Genomic DNA, 23,123 nt, shown 5'->3' with positions numbered 1-23,123 from the left:
TGCAGTATACAGAAAAACACTTTTACTCTTTCATTTACACTTTGAACATGTGCAGACAAACTTCCCTGTAGTTCATAAAACAGATTCCAGTGAGGATCGGGTTAGGGACTCGACAGCCTGTTAGGAGGGACAGTGTCGGATCCAACAATCTTTAACACACAGCGTGAACTTATCGTCATTTGAGACTCTGTCTGTAACTTTCTTAAAGGGGTGATATGATGCGATTTTATTTTTTTGCAAGCTCTTGGTGCAAAAAGAAGATCTATAAAGTTGCAAAGACTAAAGTTTCAAATCCAAAGAGATATTCTTTATAAAAGGGTTTTTTTGTAACATAGAGCTTCCATCTTGCATGGGTTACTGGTGCAGGCATCATCAATACGACACAGCAAACCTTGAACACAAAAACAATCACTAGGATTACTACAACTGATCTGAGATGGTTTTATAGTGTTCTACGGTAAAGAACGATCAAATTATAATGAAAAACAAATAACTAACTCTGAATAAAAATACATTTATGAATCTTAACAGATTTATGTGATTAATATTTCAAAATCAGTATAAAATACTTCATAGAGATGCATTATTTAATTGTACATTTTTTAATTGTTGTCTATATTGTTGAGATTTGGTGTAAGAGTCATTTGAGCTCATGAATGAAGTGACCAAGAGTAATTTTTTAGGTCTTGTGGTAGTTTTTACTGACCAGTCTTGCCAGGAGGGCAGCTGCAACGGAAGGAAGCCACGCGGCCGATGCAAGTGGAGCCAGCAGCACAGGCCTTAGTTGCGCAGTCATCAATGTTTTCAGAGCAGTCAGAGCCACTCCAGCCGTTCACACATACGCATTTGTAGCTGTTGCTCGTGTTACTGCATGTGCCTCCATTCTGACAGGGGTTTTTCAGTCTGCATTCATCCACATCCATTCTGACAGCGGTGATTCGGACAATCATCAATATTCACCTCAATGTTTGCTCCTCCAAAACCTTATTGCAAGAAAAATTCAGCTTACACTTATTTGTTTCTAGTTATAAAACCAGACATGGTAACACTTTCGATTAGGGAACAGTAACACTATTCAACATTAACCAGTTGAATATTGGCTGTACTTATAAACCACATAACAATGCCTTATTCCGACCATATTCTAAACCTTTATCATATCCAGTATCTGAATATATTTGCATTTATCTAATAAAAATACAGTAAAAACCTTTAATTTTTAGCAAGAATTACTCCAGTTTTCAGTGTTATTGTATTTTAAGCAGGCCTAAGAAATTATGTACTGTCACTGAACTCTCACCTGAATAAATTCATCTGCCACATTGCTTCAAAAGAAATACAGCTGGGACTAATGAGAAAATGTTGCTGATGAATTGGGACAGTTTAAGGAATACATTAAGAATGTGTATGTCAAATCAGCAAGTGAGTGTTGTTTATTAATTCATAAAGATGTATTTATTTTACCCTACATGTAACAAATGCCTCTGAAGAATGTTCTTGAAACATGAAACTTAATCACCTGACACACATCACAGGTTAATTTCTATCAGTATGTGGTAGTCCATGTTACAGTATCTCTTTAACTTTTCAGCATCATAAAAATGTTCAGTCACTAACATTTTTTTACATTTGTATATGCAAGTATAGATGCTTTGTTGCATTTATTCTTTTTAAATAACAAGCTGATTCATTAGAAAGATGAAGTGGATGCAAGCTGTTGGTCTACTGATAAAGTAAGTATTTGTTAAATATGACTTATAGTATTTTATGTTATTATCAAAACAGATTTATATTTCCTCCCCTCTGGAACTAACCTGGCAGGCAGTGGCATATAGAAGTTGTGTCTGGTAAACGGACTGCATTTATATAGCGCTTTCAACAGACCCCATGGTCATCCAAAGTGCTTTACAAATTGCCTCACATTCACCCACTCATTCACACACCGACTGCAATGTCAGCCATGCAAGGCTGAATCCAGCTCGTTGGGAGCAGCTGGGGTTAGGCGTCTTGCTCAAGGACACCTCGACACTTGGTCAGGTGGAGCCGGGGATTGAACCACCAACCTTCCGGTTTGTAGACAACCTACATGAACCACTAAGCCACTGCCACCCTGTCTGTCATCTGCCGGCAGGTTCCACCATTGAGGCAGGGGGATGAAAAGCCGGGCACGTAATTCATCTCAGAGCACTGGCCTGTGAAACCCAGAGGACACACACATCTGGGGCTCCCAGGTACACTGTCCACACTCACAGTGCATTCTCCTCCATTAGACAATATCCCACGTAACACAGGTCCTTGTGCTGACAGTACTCGCCTAACAAACCAGAAGCACACCTGAAACACATAGAAACATGATTAGATGGAGTCCTGAACACAATGACTTTATGACCTTAAAATTGAATATAAAACAGTTCAAGCATTTCACAGTGTTTGTTTAAATTGTTAACCTATATAAATGTGTGCTGTTGCATATCCAATCATTTGTCCCGAGAGTGGAAGCTGAAGCACGGTGGTGCATGCTGCATTTTTGCTTTTATAAAATAAAGAAAACAAATGCTTTCTGCCATCTCGGGCTTGAACAGGGGCGCTTCACAATGATGAACCTAAACCCAGCGAACTGCCTCACAGACATGATAAAAAAAAATACACGGAAAGCTTTAAATTACTGCTTTAAAATGAAAAAAGTTAAATTGAAAATAGTAACTCTTTCATTATGTAATCAGTGCTTTTTCTCTCTAAAGGCAGATCCAATGAGGAGATGGCGAGTCATTTTATATCACCATGATTGATGGATGTCTTAAATATAAAAAATAAGGAAAAGCCTATAAGAGGCCCAATTATGATTTGTGTTTTATTTAATAATTCTGTACACTTAAAAAATAAAACAAATTATAATAGCATTTAAAACTTTGTCCTATAATTGTAAAGCTGCTTATATTTTCAGATTTTTATGTTGCTTTGTTCTGAATACCTTACAATTTAAAGGATTTGCAGCGATGCAATTTTGTCTGATATGTAAATTATTTATTAGCCTTTTTTTATTTATTATTTTCTATCCATGTAGCTAATGCTTTACAAACAGCTTTAAAAAATATTATTGCATTCCAGATGCTTTTGAAGTACTTTTCACTTTAAATTTTATGGGTAGCTTTAATGTAAAACTTTCGAATCCCATTTGTATTCCCAATGCCCAAAATGTACTTATTCTATACTAAAATGATAAGATAATACAAATAAAATTAGAAAATGTTAATTCTTTAATTTTTATATTTTATTCATTGCTCAGACAAAATGATTACTGGGTCTCATTATTAGCCCTTCCCCCCTTCCCCAAACTCCACCTATGAAATTCTGTACCAACATTTGAATTATGCTCAAAATTAGCTTTTGTTATAAATGTATTAATGGCCAGTATGTATCTTGTTGTTGTAATTTGCCTTGAAGTGTTATGGGTTTTTAAACATTATTTTAAAAAATCACATTCCCATTTATAAGAAATATTAAGTATTGTATGGTTAAAATTGCAAGAAGTCAGTAGAAGTATCAGTATGGTACCGGGTTCCTTTCTTGAGTCGGTATATCTTACCTGCAATAGCCTGTTCTATTGTGGAAAGTGACACAGGCAGCGTTGTTCACACAGGGCCCACACACTGTATAGCTGTGAAGAAACACCAACACATCAGAACAAGACTGGTTCAATTAAGATAACATCAAGTACTGTGCAAAGAATCAATGACAGCAAACTCTTAACTCAAAATTAATGATGAACCAAATTAGAGATTTTTTTATTAAACAAAACACATCATTTTAATGGTAAAATCAAAAAAATGTTGTACAATGACAGACTAAGATTTACTAATTACTGTCCATACAGTATCTATTATCATAACAGCAGTCACTTTCAACTTGAACAACACTCTTGCGCACTCAGTACTACAGATTAGATTTGACAAATTAGACATTTGGATCAAATATTTGTTTTTGGACAATACATTTTCACAGGAAATTATTTTGTTTTTAATAAAACCTAGTTCGCTGTATTATTAGATTAAATTGGAACCTGCTGCCTATTTGTATTTTATCAACTATCAAAAACCACATATGCCAATGTTGTTACATATTATATTGAACATTTATGATCGTATGCATCACAAAAATAGCATATATATACCCTGTAGATCTTTCCAGTAATAAATATAGCTACTGACGGCAAATTACTCTTTCAAAAATGTGTTCTGAAATACAAAGTACTTACCATATGATACTTTAAGGCAGAAAATAACTAGAACCATGACTTTGCTTGGAGAGACACTGGGTAACTGGTCCATATTTTGAGTCAAGTCCTAAATCACCAGCTTAAAAGTCTAAAAATGATCTTCTAGAGTCGAAAAACATATTTTAATAGTGGTGTACAGCATATCTGTGAGTCCCCTGAAAAAAGAAAGAGATAGAGCTCCTCCCACCAGCAGTCATGTCATACATACAACATTTACATTATTTAAAAGTGTGGTGAATTATCATGTTATTATTAATTCGCATGTAAATAGCTATATAATGTACGTAATGATTTTGATAACACTTTCATTCATTTCCTGAAGGAATAGCCTTAATATTTAGTCCCTGAAGGTGGAGGCAAAAGTGATGCTGCTTCGATTTGATTGGTATTTTTGCAACAGCAGGAGGATCCTTCAGCAATAATAAAACACAAACATCTGTTATAGGCCCCCGGTCTACATATTTTATAACCGTAAGCTCAATAAAAAGAGTAAGCTAATAGACAGAACAGGTCTCAGGATCTCTACTAGGAAAGAAATTATACAAGAAAAATGTATGTCTTAGAAAATGAACAGTAAAAGAACTATTAGAAAATCATAGCCTATGCTAATGGGATAACTACTTTATGGAGACATGCTAGATTTTGAGAAAAACAAACCTTCTATACATCTTAACATTCATTTCGATGATTGCCTTATTTTTTTAATCATGTGACTACCAAAAATAAACAAGCAAAAATGTCAGCTTGTCTGGAGCTTAAATGGACAGTATTTCTTATAACACTGTGTTCTGGAGAAATGTCAGTCAGAGGTAAACACTTAATGTAAAACAAACATAGCTCTCAGCCACTTTCAGTTTTAAAAAGCAGCTCTGAAATGAAATAAGGTTGGAGACCTAGTTGGATATAACTGGTTCTTCTTATGTGCAATTCAGCAAACTTCCCCTCTTTTACAGGCAAAACAAATTTGGTTTTTGATTACTTCAGCTTTTTACTCAAGTCATGTTTTTTTTTTTTTTTTTTTTTCATAATCAGACTGATGTCTAGCTGACTTGTCTATGTGCATCCGTTATTGCAAAACACATTTTGTTCTCAAAAGCATATAAAATGTTAAGCATTTAAATGAAAGGAAAATGAATGTTTGTTATGAATTTAAAATGATTAATTTCCTCCACATTACATAAAAATAACTGTCTGCTTTTCCAACAAAAAGCCACAGGTCAGTGTACCATTTCTATAATAAAGAATGACAGTGCCTTGTTGTGAGGCATCTACCAGTCCAGAAATTAAAGAACACGTATGTTAGATTAAACAGTAAAAATGGAAAGAAAAGCAAATAAAACTAAGTTTGAATCATTATATTAATAATGCAGATTTGGTGAGCTGAACAAATGCTCATCTGATAAGTATTTCAGCCTCATCCCAGTTGTACATGGGCGTCTGGTTGGTTACTGTAGGTTTAATTCTTCAATGCATGTAAGATACAGATTAATGTAGACACTGAAAGAGAAAGCTGTTGGAACCCAGGTCATATATCATATCTGTAACCATGCAAGAAGCAGGACCACAGAAACAAATATACATGTAGTTCAAGATTGCACTGGCCTGCATTTGACCTAAATCGATGCATTTTGAAAGAAGTGGCAACCACCACTCACCCACAACACTAGATTCAATGATCTGGTCTGGACTGAGTAACTGGACAAATCTCCTCGCTGCAGTTCAAGGGCTGTTTGTGGGCAACTTTCGCACCAAGAATACAATTGAACCGCAGGAATAAAACCATTAATTCAGTCGTTTTAAATTGTAGATTCTAAAATACTGTTATATGACAACATAATATTTACTGCTCAATGCCAGTTCCTAGAGGACAACCACCCTGCAGAGCTTAGTTTCAATCTACTTGATACTTCAGGATTCCTGGAAACTGCCAGGCTGTGTTGGGAAAGGTTGGAGGCTAACTCTGCAGGACATTGGGTGCTTTTTAGAAACACCTACAAATTTAGAAACGCGTTGAATGGGGGATGGGTTCAAGGTGTCCCCATCTCAGCAGACACCACGGTCACGTGTTTGCATTACACAGGAAAACACTTCCACATTTGTGATTTGTTTAAAAGTGCAGTACATCGTTTTTTTGAGTGTACTAACTATAAAAAATGCCATAATATGTTTGCAGATATTTAGGAAATATGCTGAGTTCACATAATCTCTGAAATACAATGCTACAGAGAGTTATTGTACTTTGAAATGTGCGTTCTGTGTCTGAATGTCTGTTTTTGCTTTGGTCTTTCTGTGTGATTCTGGTCACTGCCAATTTTAACAAAAAAAGCTATCAGTGAAAAAAACTATGTATTGCACTCATGGAGATTGCAGGTTCAACCTGACCAATAAAGAGCCACGGCATACAACTAAAGTTCTATGCATCTTGAGTTAAACAGCTCCATATTTAATGGAGCACATACAAAACACTTGAACCGGAAGCAGCGAGACCTGTTTTACAGAATAGGGAAGTCTGTTGCACATGACCCCCATTGCGCTCTTTCCTGTTGCAAGAAAGAAAGAAAGAAACTCACCAGTGACTGACTTCTGGCCTGTGTTCCAAGCGGTTTAGTGATGCTTTCGGAGGGAGAGAACATACTGTAGCTATGTTAAAGGGTTGTTCCAAACCATTTTTTTTTTCAAAAAGAAAAGAAATAATAATTTGAATGACCCCTGCCTTTGAGCCATGCACTCTACTATCCTCCAAAACTGCTAAAGGGATGATCACTTCTGAATGAAACACAGCCCTTCCTTTTAAATTAAGAACCAATGCAAATTACTTAAGTTAAAAATGTAATTGTTTTAAATGCTGAAATATGATCTCAAAAATTAATGTCTGCTCCAATACTGCTTGTTCCATTTTTCATTTATACAAAAAAAATAATAATAATAATAATTCATCAAATGGATCATCTTAAAACCATGCAGACAAGAAGTAATGGAAATCAAGGTATTTTGTCAAACCCTTCTGAACAATATACCATCTGAACAATAATATATAGGCTAAAGTTACATATGGCCTTTTATAGCTTTATTTTTGGTTGTTGGAGGCATAGTTGCACTATATGTTGGTGCATCAACCTGCTTATAGACTTGCTTATAGTTTCTGAACCAAAAATGGCCAAAAATCTCTTTAGATTTGATACACCACCAAGTTAAACCATACCCAATTTACCCATGTCATTCATTTTGGTCATTGGCCATTTTATATATTGACGTAAATTGCAATAATTTACAAATGCATTGGCGTATTTACAAAACTTGGCAAGTGTCTTCTGTATCGTGTCACGAAGGTACTCAAAAAGTTTTGTGTTGTCAAAAAAATAACAATGAAAAGGGGTCAAATAAAAAATAAAAAACATTTTTTTTAATTAGTTATACCTGTTGTCATGAAAATCATCTTGATAGATTCCTTTGGTCATGCCAAGAACACTGATACCAATTATTCTATAATTGGCCAAACTTTAGGTCCACCATTTTGATTTCCTTTAAAAATCTACTTTTCAAACTCCTCCGTGACTGTTGGTCCAATTTTAATGAAATTCAAATAAGGTCATGTTCAGACAATGCTGAGTTATGGATTTCATGTCCATTCAACAAATTGGTTCTCATTTACTGGATCAACGAATTTCATGGCATTATGTCAAACTGTATCTGAGGCTATATCTCTGGCAAAGCTTTGACATATTCATAGAAAAAAATTATTGTGTGTCACCACACCACATCAATTTGATAACTGTGCCACCTATTGGTCAAAAGAGACAAACCATTGAATCATATAACTTGTGATTGTGTTTATGACTTTTTAGTGATTTTGCCTAAAATCATCTTTACATCTTTAATCACTCATTTTTGCAGTTGATCTGTTGCTTACTGCCGTGCTTGCTCACCATTTTGCCTCTGTAGAGCTTGGTCCCTTAATTGCTTCTTGCAACTATATTTATTATTATTATTATTTTGTATACCAGTTCTGATATGTTTCCATGTTTTCACACATCTTTTTATGGCTTATATATTTTATTCAGTAAACTCCAGTGCATAGAACTCATAACACCTACATAAAAAAATCCTTAATCCCTCCACTTTGAAATATGTGCTTTTCAAAGTTACACCATCTAAGGTCTAGGGGTATTTTTGGGGCCTGGAGAAATTTTGTAATGCCCTGCATTTGTGCTTTTTTCAGCTGCTTATAAACATCTAAATATCACTGTAATAAGCACAAACTGGGCTATAATAATATGTGAGCAGCATGTGTTATGCGTGGTTAGTGAAAAACTAAAAATGTTAAATCACTTGAGTAAGGCCATAAAACAGATACAGAACAGTGGTTCCTGGGACTTTTGAGAACTGGAGCTTTTAGCCTAGATTGTTTCTATAAATAAATGATGTGAAAATCATCTTGTTTACTAGGTCACAGAAAACAATATTTTGATTTAAATTTTCTAAGACACTTTTTGTTTGTAAAAGTCATATGCGAGTAGGCGTCAACTATCATGAATATCATTTTGATTTACACCTGAGAAGACAAAGACCCGCATAATGAGCTGCATAATAAGCCTTTATTAAGAAATAAAGATTTGAAATATATCAGACTGTGTGTAATGAATTAATACAATATAAAAGTTTCACATTTTGAATGGAATTAGTGAAATAAATCAACTTTTTGATGATATTCGAATTATATGACCAGCACCTGTATTTATTATTATTATTATTTTGTAAATCAGTCATATATTTTTCCATTTTTTCACACATCCTTTTATGGCTTATATATGTTATTCAGTAAACTCCAGTACATAGAAATCATTACACCTACATTAAAAAATATATATAATAAAATGTAGCCCTCCACTTTGACCTTGTTATGCCATTTCATTCCCCTCCCAATTTAAATTTTTTCCACACACTTAAAACTATTAATAGTTTTATTAAAGTTGCTGTGCTGTTCCCTCCAATTTCAGTATCTTTCTGAAAATGCTAGTGAAGCAGTGGAGTGCAGAAGAATTACCTTTACACAAACACTGTGAAAACTGCATGGTAATGCATATAAATCATGCTCGTTTAGATTTTTTTTAGAGACTAATTATAGGGAATTTACTCCAATATAATGTGGATGGTCTGGGTGTGTTATACACTTACAGTACACAAATCAATTAAAAGTACATTTCAGGGACATGTTAGAATTTAAAGGAAGACATTTTTTTGCATACTTGTGGTCCCACACACATAAATGCATAAATGATTACTGAGACCAATCTGCTTCTATATCTTGTACCTTATTACAGTGTGTGTGAGCGCGCATCTAAGTACCTGCCATACAGAAGCAAATGTAATCTCCTTTAAGGTCCAAGCAGGTGGCGTGATTTTGGCAGGGGTTAGAGCCACATTCGTTGATGTTCTGCTCACAGCGTGGACCTGTGTAACCTGCAGTGCAGTTACAGGTGAATGAGCCCACTGTGTTCTTACACGAACCACCGTGCTCACATGGGTTTGGTCCTGGGGTGTCAAAGAAGAGGGTTAGAAAGTTTCAGGCAAGACATGAAATGCATAAGATACTGTAAATTTGTGTGTAGGAAATGATGAATAGAAATAAATAACACACTGAGAAACACAGACAGACAAAAGTCCTGCAAACTGTCTCACCGATCACACACTCGTCGATATCCTCTGCACAGGTGCTGCCCTTGTACCCTGAGGGGCAGTTACAGTTGAACTTGCCATTGACAGGGTTCGTGTCACATTGAGCTCCCATCTTGCATGGGTTACTGGTGCAGGCATCATCAATATGACACAGCAAACCTTGAACACATAAATAATCACTTTGATTACTACAACTGATCTTAGATGGTTTTATATTGTAGTATGAAAAAACATTATTTTAGAGATGCATTATTTCACTGTAAAAACTTGTTGTCTATATTGAGATTTGGTGTAAGAGTCATTTGAACTCATGAATGAAGTGATCAAGTGTTTTTACTGACCAGCCTTTCCAGGAGGGCAGCTGCAACGGAAGGAAGCCACGCCGTCGATGCAAGTGGAGCCAGCGGTGCAGGGATTATTTGCGCAGTCATCAATGTTTTCAGAGCAGTCAGGGCCGGCCCAGCCATTCAAACACACGCAGTTGTAGCCATTGAGTGTGTTTCTACACATGCCTCGATTCTGACAGGCGTTGGGCTGTAGTCTGCATTCATCCACGTCATCAGTGCAAAACTGACCTGCAAATGAAAGGTTCATGATTTAAGTAAAACCATTTGAAGGACGTTTCAAAAGAGGTTTACATTAAAAGAGAAGCCTGAATCATTTTGCATAGGGAATTATTCAAACTGGTTTAAAAACAATTCACCAGTTTCAGCTTGCCAAATTTTGCTTCGAATCAGTGAATAATTATTTGTATCACACAAAAATAGATTTTATTCCAAAATGATTAGTTCATGAATCTGTTTGATTGCATGATTTAAGCCAACAACCTAATTCCAAATGTTCTTTCATATAGTTTTAAGTCATGTGAATATTTTCAACAGGGTAATTCAAGATATGATTTTCATATTATTAAAATATAAAAATTAAAGAATCCAGCCTAATGTTTTACTATTACAATAATAGTATGTACTGTAGTATTCATTAATAAAACTTTTTTTATAATAATAACAATTTTCAAACTATGCTAATTCTTTGTTTTTTTGCTTTTAAATATTAAACCATAGAGCTTTTATTTTTATTATTATATTTATTTTTTAATAATTAAAAAACATTGGTTTCAAAAACGATTGGTTTGTCAATCAGTGTCTGTGAGGCATTTCCACTAATGGAAAGGGGAAATGATGGAGCAAACACACATAAGCAAACATAAACACACACACACACACACACTATATAAAGCTGTTTTCATACCAGTCCATTCAGGTGGGCACTGGCAGTTGTAAGTGTTCACTCCATCCATGCATGTGGCTCCATTCTGACAGCGGTGATTCGGACAATCATCAATGTTCACCTCACAGTTTTGTCCATTAAAACCTGATTACAGGAAAAATAAAGCTTTTTATCATGCAACCCTCTGGGTTTCCATAATTGTTTCTTTTCAAGCATTCCTGTTCATCACTGTGCAGCTGCTCTTAGACAATCTTTATTGTATATAGTGTATTAAATAAAGGTTACTTGACTTGAATTTTATTTAACACCCAAAATCTGAAATAGTCTGAAACCTGAAATAGAATATCCACTACACACAAAACCAAATGGTGTGGGAAAAAAAAGTGCAGTCTAGTCATCGGAAATGGATTCTGATATCAGACAAAAAATTATTCAGAATCAGAATCAAAATCAGAAACAGCTTTATTGCCAAGTATGCTTGCGCATACAAGGAATTTGTTTTAGTGACATAAGCTTCCAGTACACAGAGACAACAACACACAGACCCCCCCAAAAATAAAAAGAAATTAGCCAAATAAATAAGTGTATACAAATTTGTGCTATAAATGATAATGGAATAGGATTGAGTAAGATGCAGGGATGTACTAAGTAAATATAAGGATATTGCACATTTTTATTGTATAAGTGGGGAACATTTAAAGGTCCTGTTATTTGCGCTTTTTTGAAGCTTTGGTTGTGTTTACAGTGTGCAATATAACATGCATTCATGTTTCACGTGTAAAAAAACACAGTATTTTTCACACAATTCACCTATCTGTATACCGCTCTTTTCACTGTCATAAAAACGGGGTGATGACTTCCTTGTTCTATAAAGTCCCTCCTTCAGAAATACGTAACGACTTCTGATTGGGCCAGCGGTTCCTGTGTTGTAATTCGACAGCAGCTGAGCGCACGCAGCCCTCCTGGAAACGTGATAGGGCTAGAACGCACATGCTGGAGATGTACTTATAATCACAGGAGCGTTTTTACAGACGGCGAGATGCGCATGAAAATCACATTCATTTTTTTGCACAGCCCTAACATCTAGTTAACAAAGCTAAACAGCGTTGCCCTTTGTGTAATAAGTTACACAAAGGGCAGTTTTATAGTACGAATTTTTGCTGTCAGCAGAAGGATAGCAACAAAAAGATGAATGTTGAAATTTCCCGTATTTTGGATGAGTAACTCGAGAAATTTCCCTTATTTTCAATGTTGACTTAAGCTATATAAATTAATATTCAAATGTTATGGTCTCCGTAGTCGCGCCTCCAAGCAGGAAAGTGGTGTAAAGTTAATCCATTCTCATTTTATTTTCCCCATGGCGATTATGTGCTGCGCTATTACACCCCACAATACAGCAACGGTTGAAAATGGTTAAAATAGATTTTTAATTAATCAAATTAAGACACACGGATTAGAGGGAGTATGTCTAAACACTGCGCAGTAGTCCGAGTGGCAGTAAAGGAGGCAGTCAACGTGGCGGCCACGCCAAGTAATGACGTCACGACGCCCAAGCCCTATTGCTTCTTGCAACTATAAAGGTGCTGGGCATATAATTAGAAAATCAATCAAAAAGTTGATTTATTTCACTAATTAAGTTCAAAAAGTGAAACTTGTATACCGTAATTCCTCAAATAAAAGCCGGTAGTCAAATAAACGCTGGACCTCTTAAAGTGGCCGGGGGCGTGGTCAACACAGATAAATAAAGGCCGGGGGAAAATTTGTGCAGCAGAGCCAGATAACGAACAGACATGCCCCCTGCTGGAGCGTTTCTCGTTCTCGAGTCAAGAACCGGTTGCATCAGTTTTCGGTTCACCAGTACACTGAACCGAGAACCGTTTCTGTCGGACGCGTCCAATTCGAGAACTGAGGAGCTGATGATACTGCGCATGTGTGATTCAGCATGAAGCAGACTGACACACAGAGCGTCTGAACTGAACTGGTCCTTTTGGTGATTGATTCTGAACTGATTCTGTGCTAATGTTATGATTTCTTTCCACTGAAACGCTATCGCTTTTAATTTAAAACTGGTTATTTAAAACAATTATTTATCAAACAGATTGAATTAGAAATAAAGGCCTGCCTCTAATAAAAGCCTGCTTCAAATAAAAGCCTGTTACCTTCTGCAGTTCAGGTAAATAAGGCCCCGGCATTTATTTGAGGAATTAAGGTATTATATTCATTCATTACACACAGACTGATACATTTCAAATGTTTATTTCTTTTAATTTTGATGATTATAACTGACAACTAAGGAAAATCCCAAATGTAGTATCTCAGAACATTTTTATATTACTTAAGACCAATACAAAGAAAGGATTTTTTTAAAACGTGGCCAACTGAAAAGTATGAACATGAAAAGTATGAGCATGTACAGCACTCAATACTTAGTTGGGGCTCATTTTGACTGAATTACTGCAGCAATGCAGCGTGGCATGGAGTCGATCAGTCTGTGGCACTGCTCAGGTGTTATGAGAGCCCAGGTTGCTCTGATAGTGGTCTTCAGCTCTTCTGCATTGTTGGGTCTGGCATATCGCATCTTCCTCTTCACAATGTCCCATAGATGTTCTATGGGGTTAAGCTCAAGCGAGTTTGCTGGCCAATTAACAACAGGGATACCATGGTCCTTAAAGCAGGAACTGGTAGCTTTGGCACTGTGTGCAGGTGCCAAGTCCTGTTGGAAAATGAAATCTGCATCTCCATAAAGTTTGGTCAGCACTAGGAAGCATGAAGTGCTCTAAAACTTCTCGGTATACAGCTCCGTTGACCTTGGACATAAGAAAACACAGTGGACCAACACCAGCAGATTACATGGCACCCCAAACCATCAATAACTGTGGAAACTTTACACTGGACCTCAAGTAACATGGATTGTGTGCTTCTCCTCTTTTCCTCGAGACTCTGGTACCCTGATTTCCAAAGGAAATGCAAAATTTACTTTCATCAGAGAACATAACTTTGGATCACTCAGCAGCAGTCCAGTCCTTTTTGTCTTTAGATGCTTCTGCCGCTGTCTGTTGTTCAAGAGTGGCTTGACACAGGGTATGTGACAGCTGAATCCCATGTCTTGCATACGTCTGTGTGTAGTGGTTCTTGAAGCACTGACTCCAGCTGCAGTTCACTCTTTGTGAATCTCCCCCACATTTTTGAATGGGCTTTGTTTCACGATCCTCTCCAGGGTGCGGTTATCCCTATTGCTTGTACACTTTTTTTCTACCACATCTTTTCCTTCCGTTCGATTCTCTATTGATGTGCTTGGACACAGAGCTCTGTGAACAGCTAGCCTCTTTTGCAATGACCTTTTGTGTCTTACTCTCCTTGTGCAAGGTGTCAGTGGTCATCTTTTGCACAACTGTCAAGTCAGCAGTCTTCCCCATGATTGTGTAGCCAACAGAACTAGACTGAGAGACCATTTAAGGGCCTTCGCAGGAGTTTTGAGTTAATTCACGGATTAGAGTGTGGCACCAGGGGTCTTCAATATTGAACCGCTTCACAATATGAACATTTTCTGAGATAATAAATTTGGGATTTTCCTTAGTTGTCAGTTATAATCATCAAAATTAAAAGAAATAAAAGAAATAAAGATTTGAAATATATCAGTCTGTGTGAGAATTAATATAATATACAAGTTTTACGTTTTGAATGAAATTAGTGAAATAAAGCAACTTTTTGATGATATTCTAATTATATGACCAGCACCTGTATTTTTTATTATTATTATTTTGTATATCAGTCATGTTCTGATATTTTTCCATGTTTTCACACATCATTTTATGGTTTATATATTTTATTCAGTAAACTCCAGTACAGAGAAATCATTACACCTACATAAAAAAATTTATAAAAAAAAATAGCCCTCCACTTTGAAATATGTGCTTTTCAAAGTTATACCTTAATATGCCATTTCATTCCCCTCCCCATTTCAATTTTTTCCCACACCATTAAAACACCATTAAAACTATTAATAGTTTTATTAAAGTTACTGTGCTGTTCCCTTCATTTCAGTATCTTTCTGGAAATGCTGGTGAAGCAGTGGAGTGCAGAAGCATTACCTTTACACAAACACTGCAAAAACTGTAAATATGAAACTGCAAATCTTCAAATCTAAGATTCAAATTTAGAAACACATGGTAATGCATATAAATCATGCTTATTTAGATTTTTCAGAGACTAGTTATAGGGAATTTACTCCAATTTAATGTGGATTGTCTGGGTGTGTTACACACAGTACATAAATCATTTAAAAGTACATGCTTACTAAATGCTAAAAGTCAAACAAATGAGTAATGGTGGTCCCACACACATAAATGCATAAATTATTACTGAGACCAATCTGCTTCTATATCTTGCACCTGATTATAATGTGTGTGAGAGCGTATCTAAGTACCTGCCATACATAAGCAAAAGTAACCTCCTATCTGGTCCAAGCAGGTGGCGTGATTATAGCAGGGGTGAGAGCCACATTCGTTGATGTCCTGCTCACAGCGTGGACCTGTGTAACCTGGAGTGCAGTTACAGGTGAATGAGCCCACTGTGTTCTTACACAAACCACCGTGCTCACATGGGTTTGGTCCTGGGGTGCCAAAGAAGAGGGTTAGAAAGTTTCAGGCAAGACACGAAATGCATAAAATACTGTAAATGTGTGTGCAAGAAATGATGAATAGAAATAAAGTAACACACTGAGAAACACAGACAGACAAAAGTCCTGCAAACTGTCTCACCGATCACACACTCGTCGATATCCTCTGCACAGGTGCTGCCCTTGTACCCTGAGGGGCAGTTACAGTTGAACTTGCCATTGATGGGGTTCGTGTCACATTGAGCTCCCATCTTGCATGGGTTACTGGTGCAGGCATCATCAATATGACACAGCAAACCTTGAACACAGAAATAATCACTTTGAATACTACAACTGATCTGAGATGGTTTTATATTGTAGTATGAAAAAACATTATTTTAGAGATGCATTATTTCACTGTAAAAACTTGTGGTCTATATTGAGATTTGGTGTAAGAGTCATTTGAGCTCATGAATGAAGTGATCAAGTGTCTAAGAGTCATTTTTTAGGCTTTGTGGTAGTTTTTACTGACCAGTTTTGCCAGGAGGGCAGCTACAAATGAAGGAAGCCACGCGGTCTTTGCAAGTGGAGCCGGCAGCACAGGCCTTAACTGCGCAGTCATCAATGTTTTCAGAGCAGTCAGGGCCGGCCCAGCCGTTCAAACACACGCAGTTGTAGCCACTGAGTGTGTTTCTACACATGCCTCCATTCTGACAGGGGTTTGGCTGCAGACTGCATTCATCCACGTCATCAGTGCAAAACTGACCTGCAAATGAAAGGGTCATGATTTCAGTAAAACCATTTGAAGGATGTTTCAAAAGAGGTTTACACTAACAGAGAAGCCTGAATCATTTTGCATAGGGAATTATTCAAAATTGTTTAAAAACAATTCACCAGTTTCAGCTTGTGCCAGATTTTGCTTCGAATCAGTGAATAATTATTTAAATCAAAAAAAAAAAAAAAAAAAAAAAAAAAGAGATTTTGTTCCAAATTGATTTGTTCATGAATCTGTTTTACTGCATATTTAAGCCAATAACCTAATTCCAAATATTCGATTAGTTTTTCAATCAGTGTCTGTGAGGCATTTCCACTAATGGAAAGGGAAATGGAGCAAACACACATAAACACACACAAACACACACACACACACACACTATATAAAGCTGTTTTCATACCAGTAAATTCAGGTGGGCACTGGCAGTTGTAAGTGTTCACTCCATCCATGCATGTGGCTCCATTCTGACAGCGGTGATTCGGACAATCATCAATGTTCACCTCACAGTTTTGTCCACTAAAACCTGATTACAGGAAAAATAAAGCCTTTTATCATGCAGCCCTCTGGGTTTCCATAATTGTTTCTATCCAAACATTCCTGTTTATCACTGGTCAGCTGCATTAAGACAATCTGTATTTTATATAGTGTATTAAATAAAGGTGAATTTTATTTAACATCCAAAATCGGAAATAGTCTGAAATTGGAAATAAAAATATCCACCTCACGCAAAACATGCAGACAAGTCATCAGAAATGGATTCTGATATCAGACAAAACTTTGTCAATGTTTTTTAATAGCATCACTGATAAATTTGTCACAAAGCTAAACAAGAAATCTGAATCCTACAAAAGACTTGATAAAATACTTTTTTCTTTGTTCCTACTTGCCTGTATTGCCTTTGTAGTCTTTATTGAGTTTTTTCTATTCTGATTTCTTTTATAAATTTTTTTTTCTCTAGTTAATATATTTCAATATTTGTATTCTCATTTGTGGGTACTGTGACGCGTGTCCCGAGCTCTCATCATCGTCGCCCTGGAAACAGAGGGGATCCCACTGCATCACTATCACCATTTACTTGGTTTATTGACGGATGTTTTTTTCCCGGGTTGTTTTTCTCACGTCCCCTTCCTGTTTCCCCAGGTGGCGCTCCTCCCCCAACAATGGAGGATCTGTTGAAGCACCTCACCGAGGTGAGCATCCGCCAGCAACAGATTATGGACCACATGGCCTCCCGACAGGGGGAAACGGAACGAGAGCTCGCTGCCCTCGGCATGGTGGCCGCCCTGCAAACTCCGCTACTATTAGTGCCGCCCAACTGTTCCATGATTGGTCCTACAACCCATGGTGGCCCGCCCGTGTGCAAGTGACCGACCTTTCACACCTCACCCAACATTGGCTACTGGCCGGGGCTCCCACCGCACACCAGGTAGCGGAGCGCATAGTAGTGGACCGCCTTCTACGGGTCCTTCCCCACCCTCTCCGGCAAGCGGGCGGTATGCAGAACCCCACCAACATCGACGAGCTGGTGGAGGCTATCGAGCTGGCGGAGGCCACCCAACACCGGGAGACCGGGGAGCGAGTGCCGAAGGGTGGTCCAGGAGCGGCACGAACCAAAGGTTGGTCCAGGAGCGGCGCGTGCCGGCGGGCACCCAGCGACCAGTCGGCAGGCCGGCGGTTCCCAGGCCACAAGATGAGCCCATACCCACTGAAGCTCCTCACTCCCCTTGACGCGCTTGGCTGGCAGGCTGTGCCGTACACGTGGAAACTCCAAAGCAGGCCCCACGGGCGGAAGTGAAGATAAATGGCCGGCTGGTCCTCACCCTCCTCGATTCAGGCAGCATGGTGACTCTTGTCTGGCCAACTGTCCTTCCTCCACGGCCGGAACCCAAAGCCAGACTGCCCATCAGGGTGAGTCTTCCCATCATAACCCTAACCTCTATTATACACCTACCTCTTCCAGCAGGTGACTGGGGCTGGGGCCTTCGCCCGAGAGCAGCATGAGGACGACCGCCTCAAACACTGCTGGGCCCAAGTGAGGGCCGATGGGAAGGACCTCCAACCGGCACCCCACGAAACACCTCACTTCGTGGTCAAAAACGGCCTGCTGTACTGTGTTGCACAGCGAAGGGGGGAGGAGAAAACTTTGCTGGTAGTCCCACTGGCACCCCCTTCATGTCCCAGGTGATGGCTGACCTTTGCAAGCTTCTCCAGATAAAACAGCTCCGCACCACTGTATACCACCCGCAAACGGACGGCCTGGTCGAACGCTTCAATCAAACACTGAAGCAGATGCTGCGGCGATTGGCTGCTGAAGACAAGCACGACTGGGACAAGATGCTGCCCTATGTCCTGTTCAGCATTCTGGGAGGTACCCCAGGTGTCCACCGGGTTTACCCCCTTCTAGCTCCTCTTCGGCCGGTATCCCCACGGCCTGCTTGACGTTGCTAGAGAAGCCTGGGAACAGCAGCCAGCCCTCCTACACTCCACCATCGAGCACGTCCGAGAGATGCGGGAGAGGATTGACAGGCTCATGCCCATTGTCCGGGAGCACCTTGCCAAAGCCCAGCAGGCCCAGCAATGACATTACAACAGGGAGGTGCAGCCACGGGAGTTTCAGCCAGGAGACCACATCATGGTCCTAGTCCCCACTGCCGCCTGTAAATTCTTGGCCAGCTGGCAAGGTCCCTATATCGCCACGGAAAGGATCAGCCCTGTCATCTACCGAGTCCGGCAGCCCGGAAGACGCAAAGGGGACCAACTGTACCACGTGAACCTTCTGAAGCGCTGGGTCGGGACCAGGCCCCAGCTTGCAGCCCTCGCTCAGCAACCTCCTGTGGCTGTGGACATGGATCCCCACCTCTCAGCCGCCCAAAAGTCGGTGCTGCAATGCCTAGTCCGTCAGTTCACCGATGTGTTCTCTCCCCAGCCAGGGCGGATCCACGTACTCAAGCATGATATCCGCACAGCACCCGGAGTGATCGTCCGGCAGCGGCCCTATCATGTTTCGGAAGCTCGGCAACACACCATTGAGGAGGTGGTACAGGAGATGTTGAAGTTAGGGACCATCAAACCATCACGCAGCCCTTGGTCCAGCCCCATCGTCATGGTTCCAAAGCCCGACGGCACCTTCCACTTTTGCAACGACTTCCGCCGCCTGAACGAAGTCTCGGAGTTTGACGGCTACCCAATGCTGCGGGTTGATGAACTCTTATTCACCCTGATTACAGACCATGCCCCTCTACAGTATATGGCCCGAGCGAAGGACAACAACGTCAGGGTGATTAGGTGGTTCCTTGTGCTCCAGGACTTCCACTTCACATACAACACCGGGGGGGACGGCCAACGCGAACACCGATGATCTCTCGAGGATATGGTCAGCTTTGGCAGGTCTGTCAGATTCCACTCCCCGCCCATCCCCCAGTTTCCCCACTTCTCCACAGGGACAGGACGACACTTGGGGGGGGGGGGGGGGGGGGTGACATAGGCCCCTTGCTCTCAACAGCAGCGCCCTGGAAACAGAGCAGGCACACCTGCACCTGCTCATTACGGACTGAGCGGTCACACCTGCAGCCCATCAGGGACGGGCTTTTTAAGCAGCGTCGACGAACACAGAGGTGAGAGATGTCTCCAAAAGACTCGGCTAACAATTCTCTGTGTTTCTCTCCAGACAGCAGCGTGTGACCGCCAGCCCTCAAAGTACATGGACTTCATGGACCCACACAGCACTGCGCACAGAAGGACAAGAGAAGGCCGAGCGCTGAGCACCGGAAACCCCTCACGTTGGCTATTTCCCCCATTCACCATCACAATAAAATCCACCCTTCGGAGAACTTACCTTGATCCTCGTGTCGTGTGCTTCTTCACCCCGTCACAGTACTTAAAAGGTAACTGTCTTGAATGAGGCATAAGGTTGTTGGCTACAATTGACAATTCATGGTTGCAGTTTCTTTTTATTTGATTTTACTGTCCCTTCACAAACGAAATGGCAACAACATCTCAGACTGACAGACTAAACACAGTAAAAATAAACATATTTTCCATGTTTTGAGCCATTCATTAATGTTTTGTACACCCAAGATCGACCACAATAACATTGTTTATAACTGTTGAGAAAATGGCACTTTTGGTTCATTTTAGAAAAAGGGCAGGGGCTTGAGCACCCAAAGCACCCTCTTCTTCTAGTGCCTGTTCAAAATATTTTTTTTGATGAATTGGGACAGTTTAAGGAACGCATTATTTTAAATCATCAAGTGTTTACGGCTAATTCATAAAATGTGGACATTGTCCTGCAACTTTAGAGGCTCTATAGCTCAGATATTTTATTATTAAAATTTATTTATATTTTCCCTCCTCATGAACTAACCTGGCAGGCAGTGGCATACATAAGTTGTGTCTGTCATCTGCCGGCAGGTTCCACCATTGAGGCAGGGGGATGGAAAGCAGGGCACGTAAATCATCTCACAGTGGAGGCCGGTAAAGCCGGGTTGGCAGTTACATCGATATGAGCCTGGGGTATTCAGACACACGCCTTCGTTCTTGCACAGAGACGGGAAGGAAACACACTCATCTGTGTCATTGAGACAACGGGAGCCATGGTAACCAGGAGGACAGGTACAAGTGAATTCACGATTGGGCAGAGTATAGCAGATACCACCGTTGGCACATGGGCTGGACAGACATGTGTCCTCTTGCTCACAATGCTGACCTGAGGAGAAAATGTCAACTGTAGATCAAAAGCAACAACAAAAGAGTCAATATGTGAGTTTAGAAGAGAGAGACCAAGAGAGAGCTGACCTGTCCATCCATGGGCACACTGGCATTTGTACTGGTTGTTGGGGAGGAGCAAGGACTTCCCCCCATTGGTACAAGGATTGTCAAAGTTATTGTCATTTAACTCGCATCGCACCCCAGAGTATCCCAGAGGACACACACAGCCACGCTGGGGTACTCTGGCTATGGTGATCATGGTGCACTTTCCTCCATTCAAACAATATCCCTCAGTACATGGGTCCTTATGCTGACAGTACTCACCTAAGAAACCAGGAGAACACCTGACACACAGAAATGTCACAATCACAAATATTATTCACAGTCTCTAAGTGAATCAGATTATTTATCGTTTAACAGATTATTTATACCAAATAATAGAGATCAGGCTGTAAGTGAATTAAAAAGTTTCTTATATAATTATTAATTAAAGCTGCAAGCACACTTATGAGTGCTAAAATGATGAAGGGGACAACCTACAGTTTCATGGACTTAATGGATAGTGGCAATTGAAAGACCAAACGTGCATGTGAAGTTTGCCATGTGGGACAGGGCCTACAACGTCTTTTTGTCCACTTGAACACTTGGGTCAAATACAGAAAATACATTACGTAAACAGACAACTTGTCAAGTGACTATGGGATATGCCAGGGTTGGCGAACATCTGGGATATGCCCTTTGGCTGCATCTGAAGTTACGTACTCTTGAGTAGGTACTTATTTTTGACAAGTAATTAATTTGTGACAGCTAAAAAATATGTTCTATATACTATGAATGTGTGTAGAATGAAAATAATCTTGACATGCTATTTTGGTCATGCTGTCATACTGCGTTACCTTCCAGCATCAGTTGCAACTCTTCACTGCCATTCACAAATTCCCTCCTGTAGGCCTCATTGGATTGTAAAGTATCCATCGTATGCACACTTCAGAATCTAGGTAGTAGTTAGGTCATCTGGGTACTTTTGGCCTATCCTTTAGAAGTACTGTGTATTCGGACATACTTCTTTTTTCACATACACTTTTGCTTACTATATACTACTACTACTACTACTACTACTACTAATAATAATAATAATAAACAAATAATAAATGGAGGAACAGACATAACCAATGAGCATAACTTCAGTTTTACCACCGTTCACGTACAAGAAATGATTATCCATCCATATTGTAATCTCTTAATTAGTAATGCAGTCAGACAAATAAGCAACGTCAAGGCACTCATGAGGTTTTGAATGTATATAAATCTGTGTGTAGTTGGCATACAAATGGTAATGAAAGATGCCCTAAAGGTGACAAATAGATGTTAAAAAGTAAAGGACCTAAAACTGACCTCTGAGGGATCCCAGTTGAGACAGAACTAATCTCAGACCTACTGTATAACCACCCATAGAAACAAACTGGGAGAGTTCAGTAAAATAAGACCTCAAGCAGTCCCAGACATAACAAACACTCAAAGGCAAGTAAGTAGTAGACTGTGATCCACAGAATTAAATGCAGCTCTTTGATCAGGAAGAATAAGAATAGATGTTGCACCAGAGTCAGAAGCCATCAATATACATAAACCCGACTGAAGAGGTTCAAAAAGAATAACTGTGAGATGGTTACATAAATGAGAGGCAACAATACACTCAAGTAATTTAGCCTAAAACAGGAGATTTGAAATAGGACAAAAGTGACTGAAGTTGTACAGTGCAACATTTTCTTTTTTAGGTACAGGGGTTACATCAGCAATCTTTAATGCTGCTGGAACAACCACAGTCTGTAAGACTGTCATTTATAATACTGAGAACAGCAGGA

At 39.4% G+C, this 23,123-nt stretch overlaps 1 protein-coding gene and 1 long non-coding RNA gene across 2 annotated transcripts; both read right to left on the bottom strand.

The window, feature by feature from the left end:
* Positions 1-5,062, bottom strand: LOC127963894 (uncharacterized). The gene is made up of 4 exons (XR_008154931.1): positions 4,256-5,062; positions 3,587-3,658; positions 707-2,334; positions 1-391 (listed from the first exon to the last, which is right to left on the bottom strand). It is a non-coding gene; the product is annotated as an uncharacterized LOC127963894 (long non-coding RNA).
* Positions 5,063-9,589: 4,527 nt separating this feature from the next.
* Positions 9,590-22,196, bottom strand: LOC127963892 (neurogenic locus notch homolog protein 1-like). Its single transcript, XM_052563983.1, has 10 exons — positions 21,349-22,196; positions 20,918-21,259; positions 16,955-17,077; positions 16,312-16,545; positions 15,943-16,098; positions 15,609-15,794; positions 11,204-11,326; positions 10,294-10,527; positions 9,956-10,111; positions 9,590-9,808 (listed from the first exon to the last, which is right to left on the bottom strand). Exons 1-10 carry the CDS (start codon positions 21,518-21,520, stop codon positions 9,615-9,617), a joined length of 1,920 nt encoding a protein of 639 aa, XP_052419943.1. The 5' UTR covers positions 21,521-22,196; the 3' UTR covers positions 9,590-9,614.
* Between the last annotated feature and the right edge of the window lie 927 nt (positions 22,197-23,123).

The sequence above is a fragment of the Carassius gibelio genome, chromosome B8 (genome assembly GCF_023724105.1).
Source record: "Carassius gibelio isolate Cgi1373 ecotype wild population from Czech Republic chromosome B8, carGib1.2-hapl.c, whole genome shotgun sequence".
Classification (NCBI taxonomy): Eukaryota; Metazoa; Chordata; class Actinopteri; order Cypriniformes; family Cyprinidae; genus Carassius; species Carassius gibelio.
The sequence above is the reverse complement of the archived record's forward strand: the minus strand, read 5'-3'. Positions and strand labels throughout refer to the sequence as shown.